The sequence below is a fragment of the Mustela erminea genome, chromosome 16, assembly GCF_009829155.1.
Source record: "Mustela erminea isolate mMusErm1 chromosome 16, mMusErm1.Pri, whole genome shotgun sequence".
Taxonomy (NCBI): domain Eukaryota; kingdom Metazoa; phylum Chordata; class Mammalia; order Carnivora; family Mustelidae; genus Mustela; species Mustela erminea.
Window position 1 is genome coordinate 20,577,827 of NC_045629.1, and position 7,483 is coordinate 20,585,309.

The 7,483-nt window shown below is 47.7% G+C and overlaps 1 protein-coding gene across 1 annotated transcript; it reads left to right on the top strand.

Moving 5' to 3' along the window:
- The first annotated feature begins 2,009 nt into the window (after nt 1-2,009).
- Nucleotides 2,010-6,027, top strand: LOC116575089. The gene is made up of 2 exons (XM_032316214.1): nt 2,010-2,884; nt 3,785-6,027. Exon 2 carries the CDS (start codon nt 4,034-4,036, stop codon nt 5,507-5,509), a length of 1,476 nt encoding a protein of 491 aa, XP_032172105.1. The 5' UTR covers nt 2,010-2,884; nt 3,785-4,033; the 3' UTR covers nt 5,510-6,027.
- Nucleotides 6,028-7,483: the final 1,456 nt, after the last annotated feature.

Consider the following 7,483-nt stretch of genomic DNA (forward strand, 5'->3'; position numbering starts at 1 on the left):
CAATGTTAAGGACCAAAAAAATAAAACCATCAAATTGCTGATACTACTGCTACTGAGAATTCATTGTATGAAGGGATTCTATGCCAAGCAACGAAGGGTTTTAAGTGTCCTTTACTGATCACTTAATTGTCCCAATAACCCCGTGTGTCATATACTACTGAGGTTCAGAGAGGGGACACAACTTGCCCCAAGATCACACAGCTAGTGAATTTCAGAGCTCCCATTCCAAGCCAAGGTTGTCTAATTACCCACTGATGTGAAAATAACTACCACTCCTACCACTACGATGACTGAGAGAGAGAAAGAGCGAAGGCACACACACATGCAAGCGGGGGAGGGGCAGGGAGAGAGAGATTCCTAGGCAGCCTTCCCACTCCAGTGCACGACCAGACGCTGGGCTGGATTTCACAGACCATGGGACCACGCCCAGAGCCGAAACCAAGAGTCAGACGTTGACCTGACTAAGCCACACAGGCACCCTTCCCTTGTGCAAGGAACTTCTAGGCAAGCTGCTGTAAGGATCCCAGAAGGGCTTGACAAAATTTTCTCATAGGTCACGTTCTAGTTTGGATGCAAGGATTATGGTGATGGCTAGCTGAGGTAAAGTCCCACCAAAGCATGGAGGGCAGCCTTTCAGGGTCTCCAACGATTCCCTTCTTGGGTACACATCGTTTTGTGTTCCATACTCTACCACTGGATTCGAGTCAGGAACTCCTGCCTCACTTCGAAAGGACCGAATATGGCCCACGAGATAGCATGTCACTTCTGAGGCTCGTAGACAAAGACACTGGTCTCCTCTTGGGCTTGCTCTCGCTCCCTCACCATTGGGTTCGAGGGAAGCCGCCTGCTCCTTGTGGGCTGTATGACGGAGAGGCCCATGTGGCAAGGAATGAATATTTCTTGCTCACCGCAATGGAGGACCTCTGGCTGCTAGGAGCCACCCGAGTGAGCACACAAGCAGATTTCCCGCCAGCAAGCCTGGAGATGACTGAAGACCCACATGACATCTTGACTGCAGCCTTGGGAGAGATCCTGAGACACAGGTCCCTGGCTAGATGCACCTGGATGCCTGGCCCACGGAAACCATATGCGGTTATCAATTGGTGTTGTCGGAAGCCCTCTGGTTTGCGGAAAACATTCAAAAAAGACACAAGGGTGAAGCCACAGTTTTGGCTGCTGACCCACCCCCCTCTCCTGGGCTTGAAATTCCAGGGAAGTCAAGCGATGGTAGAAACCACTGAGAGATTAGGGTCAACAATGCAAGAAAGAGGACCTCTATTCTGTTCTCCATGTATCCCTCTGAGAGGACATGCCCTCACCTGAGCCACCCGAGCCAATAGGTGGCCCATGCAGGAGGAGACACCTGGCCGTGTGGTCCAAGTCGGCTGAGAGCACTAGTCCCAGCGTCGCAGAGCCTCCTTGAAGGCAGAGAAAGAGCCCAGAAGTTCCCTGGTGTCCCTAGAGAAGGCACAGAAATTAGATGAGTTGAAAGCCTGGGCCCTGGTCATTGGGCTTCTGGGCAAGAGGGGAGATGGCCTGTGGAAGGGACACTGCCTGCAACCCCTCTTGGACCAGACCCCACCTGTCTGCTTTGGGACACTGAGGATTAAGACGAGAGTGAACTAGTGTAGAAGAGATGGTGTTCTAATGCTTGGCAGGTTGAAAGTGATTGAAATCGTTGCCATTCCTGTTCTCCTCGTCCTCAGGACCACCATTAAGGGGAAGGGGCCTTCAAGGAAGCAAGAGGAGTTTATCACTTACAGCAGCCCTGTCAAGTGTCAATATCCAACCACTCCAGTCCCTTCCACCCCCTTGGCAGCCCCACTGCTTTCGTAAGGACACAGATACATTCCTGTCCAGGCTTTGGAGCAAACGTTAAGTTTGGATTTCTCTAAGATAAATGCCATAGTGCCATGACCTGCTCCTATGGCGGTAGCAAGTCTAGTTCTCAAAGAATCTGTGTGGAAGGGTTGAGCCACTATATTGGACACCTGAAATTGATATTATCCTGCATCTTAACGGGAATGTAACTCACGGCTTTGAAAAGGAAAAGAAACTGTTAACTGTTTTCAAGAGTCAGCTCTATCATTTTCCATTCCCAACTGTGATGCGGGAGTGATCCAGTCATTCCACATCCTGCCTTGCATTTGGTGGTGGGGTCTCTCTCTCCCTCTCTGGCGCATTTGGTTTGAATCACTGTGATAGGTGTGCAGTGAGAGCTCACTGCAGTTTTCATTTGAATTGCCCCAATGGCAACTTTTTATGTGATTTCCTTCTGTCTACTCTTTGGTAAAGGTGGCAGGCCTTTTACTTTTTTTTTTTTTCCTTCTATTTCCTTTTGCTTACTAGATTGCATGCTTACTTGGGGGTCAAACACTGAGTTTCCATGCTTCAGACAGGAGTCCTTTATTAGCTATGTGATTTGGACCTATTTCCTCCAAGTTGGTAGCTTGTCTTTTGGGTCCTCTTAAGGAGGTCTTTCACACGGCACAGATTTACAATTCTGATTGTTGGATAAAAGTCCAATTAATCAACTTTACCTTATGGAAAATAATTTGATGTTCGACTGGAGGATTCTTTACCCAGCTTTCCATTCTGGAAATTTTTCCCCACATCTTCCCTATAAGATTTATCATTTTCCATGTAAGGCAGTGAATAATTTTGAGCTACTTTTTAAAATATTCTTTTTTTTTTTCTTTCTGGGAGAGTGAACATGTGCATGAGCGGGCAGGGGCCTGCAGGGAGAAGGGAAAAGAGCATCCTCAAGCAGCCTCGCCAGTGAGCTTGGAGCCCGACTTTGTCCCGGGACGCTGAGAGCTTGACAAGAGCCGAAATCAAGAGCTGGCTGCCTCACAGGCTGACTCACCCAGGCACCCTGAGTTAAGTTTTGTATAGGGTTTGATACTTAGATTGTGGTCCCCGGCCTCCTTGTCCTCCACCTCCTCCTCCCCTCTCCCGCTCCCTCTTCTGCTTCTCCTTCTTCTTTGCCTATGCATGTCCACTTGCTCTAGCACCATTTATTCAAAACGCTGTCACTCCTCCACTGAACGGCTTTTTACCTTTGTCAAGGCCCCATTCGACATATGGGTGTAGTTCTCTTTCTGGGTCCTTGATTCTGGTCCACTTATCGATCTTTATTCTGTTCCATTGGTCTAGCTCTTCACCAACACCACGCACTTTTGATTACTGTAGACGAATATCTTGAAATTGGGTAGAAGGATTCTTCTGGTTTTCTTCTTTAGTTTTAGTTTCTCCTCTTTTTCTAGGTTCTAAAGTAGAGAGATAATAGTTTTGAGACTCCTTTTCTTTTTAGAGAGAGAGAGAGAGAGAGAGAGAGATAGACACAGAGACAGAGACAGGGAAGGGGTGCAGAAAGAGAGAGAGATGATTAAGCAGCCACCATGCCCAGCACCAGCACAATGCAGGTTCAGCCTCACTATCCCAAGGTTGACCATGACCCGAGTCAAAATCAAGAGTTGGACTAACTGACTGAGCCCCCCAGATGCTCCTCCTCCTTTCTAATGTATGCATTGAGTGCTATAAATTTAGCTCTCTGTTGATTTAGCTGTGTCCCACAAATTTTAATACGTTGTATTTTTATTTTCCTTCGGTTCAGTGCACTGAAATTTTATCTTTTGTCTCCGATAATCTAGAAAGTTACTTTCTACGTGTTTAGATTTTGTTATCTTTCTCCCTTTGATATCTAGTTTCATTTTAACTTTTTTTTATAAGTTTTAAAAGTTTAATTCCAAGACAATGCTACATAGGGTTGCATTTTTTTCAGGTACACAATATAGAGATTCTCCTCCGCTGCCCAACGACTGTTAGCTCCTGTTGCCAGGCACTGATTTGCGTTGGAGACTCGGGTGCACCTCCCCCACCCCTACTCCCTTCAGCTCCTGTTGCCAGGCACTGGTTTGCATTGGAGACGGAACCCTCGTAGGGGTTCCAAGCAGTTTCTAGTGGCCGAGAGGACACTGGTGATCAGAGACAAAGCCCCCAGGCTCTCTGAAGCCAGCTGGTGGCCATTACAATGTCTCCCCACACAGTTCTGGAGCCGCTGTGGGCTCTCCGGGAGCAGCTGTGGGCTTCTGGGTTGGTGATAATCGAACGTTTGCCACATGGGCCACGAGACTCTGGGTTTGGCTGGGAGATCCTCGTGTGCACTGTGTTGGTGGTGTTCATTACAGTGAAGTGTGGACTCCGCTTAAGAGGAAGAAAGGGGCACTGGGCCCAGAATGAAGTATCTGGAAAAGACATGGAGAAGACCGACCCGGATGCACCAGCCCGTGGAGCCGTCGCATCATCTGAGCACAAGGCCAGTCCTCTCCCGCTACAGATCCTTGCTCTGGCTGCCCTGAATCAAGATGTCGGGTACTTTTCTGTGGAAGACGCTACGCAACTGCTGAAGGGAGTTCGGCAAAGGCTGTTGAAGAAGAGCCCTCACCAGCTCACCGATGAAAATCCCATCTGTGGAGCAGCCCAGGGCGATGGAGAACCCCCTGCGAGGAATATGCCAGAAGACTTCAAGGACAGCCCTGATCTGCGGGCAAGTGCAGACCCTCTGTCTCAGGACATTGGCAGCTGTGGGCTGAGAGTGCAGGAAGAGGCAGGGGAGGCAGGCAGGCCAGAGCTTCCTGACGGAGGTGTGCCGTGGCAGGCCCCCGCTGAGGGCCAGAGCCAACACCACACCCTCAGCCAGATCCTACTGACGGTGATGCATCTGCTAGAGCTCCTTAGAGATCATCTGGAAGGTGGGGGCTCAAGGAGGCAGGTGCAGACTGGCTCCTCCTCCACTGATCACGTGCCCCGTGGGAGCCCCCTGAAGAAAGGAAAGCCATCCAGGGCACTGAAGAAGGCACGTCAGGGGAATGAAGAGCTCCCAGGAAACACAACAATCCACCAAGCTGAGCAAGTATCTTTTCACCAGCGAAACAGCCTCCTGGAAAGTGAGATTCAGAAGCTGCACCTGAAGCTCGAGGCAGAGCCTAAGCTGTGCGAAGAGCACCTCAAACACCTGGAGAGGAAGATGATGGAGGAGAAGGCACGCTGCCTGCAAGTGAAGAACGAACTTGCCAAGGTGCGCAGGAAGGTGGAGGCTGCCCACTGGAACTTAGGCCTCTACAAGAAGATGGCCGACGACCTGCACCGAGAATGGCAGAGAATCTCCTCCTTGCATGACCGAGAGCGCCTCCTGGTGGAGAGCAGAAGTGAGGAGAGCCAGAAGGCTGTTCTGTGGGCAGAGAGGGAGTTCCAAAGGCTCAAGGAAGAAAACCATTGCCTCAGGCAGAAGCTGGCCAACTCTGGGCCCAAGGTCCAGCCTGTCTCCGGGAGGCCTCCTGCTCCTGCTCCTGCTCCTGCTCCTGCTCCTGCTCCAGCTCCTGCTCTTCTGGGCACAGCCTCCAAATACCCTCAAGGGCCACAGGCTCCCCTGAAACCCCAGAAGCCCAAGAAGGGAGCAAGGGTGCACTGGCCAGACTCCAAGTTCTCGGGTCCCCTGCAGGTCTGATTCCCTTTCCCAGCAGCCACCAACACTCACAACCAGAGCACAAAAGCTCCTGTGCTTCCTTACCCCTTAAGCCACACCCATTGCTCCTTTTACTGGAGATCCACCCCATTATTGAACTGATGCTACCTATTCCCTATAGCCATGTGACAGAGCATTTTTCAATGTTAAGGACCAAAAAAATAAAACCATCAAATTGCTGATACTACTGCTACTGAGAATTCATTGTATGAAGGGATTCTATGCCAAGCAACGAAGGGTTTTAAGTGTCCTTTACTGATCACTTAATTGTCCCAATAACCCCGTGTGTCATATACTACTGAGGTTCAGAGAGGGGACACAACTTGCCCCAAGATCACACAGCTAGTGAATTTCAGAGCTCCCATTCCAAGCCAAGGTTGTCTAATTACCCACTGATGTGAAAATAACTACCACTCCTACCACTTCGATGACTTCTGCTTCTTCATTTCTGAGAGAGAGAAAGAGCGAAGGCACACACACATGCAATCGGGGGAGAGGCAGGGAGAGATTCCTAGACAGCCTTCCCACTCAAGTGCACCGAAAGACGCTTGGCTGTATTTCACAGACCATGGGGCCATGCCCTGAGCCGAAATTCTTCTGTGGGGATTGCAGTTACTGTGAGCCCAGAGTTGTTTTAAGTAATTATTTTGTTGTCAGCTTTGAAAGCAATCATCTCCATCTTGCTTTACAAGCTCACTGTGGTGTCTAGTTCATGACAGGTGTTCATTAAGCATTTTTGGGGAATCAAAATTTGTCTGCCCCTTTGTCTTTCAGTTGTCTAACTTTATACCTCTTCCCCTATACTAGGCCTTGGGTTCCCCAACATCCTTAATCTTCCTTCATCATGCTCCCTATCTCTCCTCACTGCAGCTCTCTTAGCAGGACTGACTTTTCATGAAGGTTCTTCTTAGTGGTATCACATTGCAGTACACCTCTCTCTAAAACTAGCAGGGATGACGTTTTGGCTCCTTAATGTCAACAGGTGTTCTGTAGGTTTCATTGGTGAGGCTAATGGCAATGATTAAGAATCAGTTTGTGAAGGGGTGCCTGGGAAGCTCAGCGGTTTAAAGCCTCTGCCTTTGGCTCTGGTCATGATCCCAGAGTCTTGGGATCGAGCCCCACATTGGGCTCTCTGCTCGGCAGGAAGCCTGCTTCCTCCTCTCTCTTTCTCTCTAACTGCCTTTCTGCCTACTTGTGATCTCTCTCTGTCAAATAAATAAAATCTTCAAAAAAGAAAAAGAATCAGGTTGTGATATCTGAAGTATCAATATATATGAAACAAAATAAATTGCTGCTACCTCCTTATAGGTCTTCATTCTGGCCTCATATTTTATACAAATATATGTATTTTATAAATATCTTATATTTATATATTTGTGTTTATATGCCAATTGACTAAAGGACATGATGTCATTGAATCTAAAACCCACCAGTGTGTAGTTTGCTGCAGGAGCAGGAAATTTTCAAAAGAGCTTTTACTTTTCCATTGCTAAGAAAACCACCTGACATTAGAGCTTTCTTTGTGTAGGCTAAAGTTTACCTAGATTCACTTCTGCAGTAGCCTTCAATGATTCTTTCCTACCTACACCCTAAAAGAATTTTGAAGCATTATTTCCTCACACTTTTAAAGTTGGCATCTAATATATTTCACATGGTTAGTTAGCTACAGTGGATATAGATTTTCAGTGTATTGTAAATATTGATATTAAAAAAATACATCATACTTTTAAATATACCAAGAGGAAGCTAAACACCTTTTAGTAGTGGGAAATTTTACATCACTTTTTTCTCTGTGAACTATTTTCATCCCATTTCTTGTGCCAAATTTTCTCCAACCTGCAAATCTTCTGATTCATCCTTTTATACTTCTGTGCAACCGAAAGCAGTTCATTTTGCATTTTGACCTATTCTCACTAAATGGTATCACTTCTACCCATAACCTCAAGCGAGTAATGT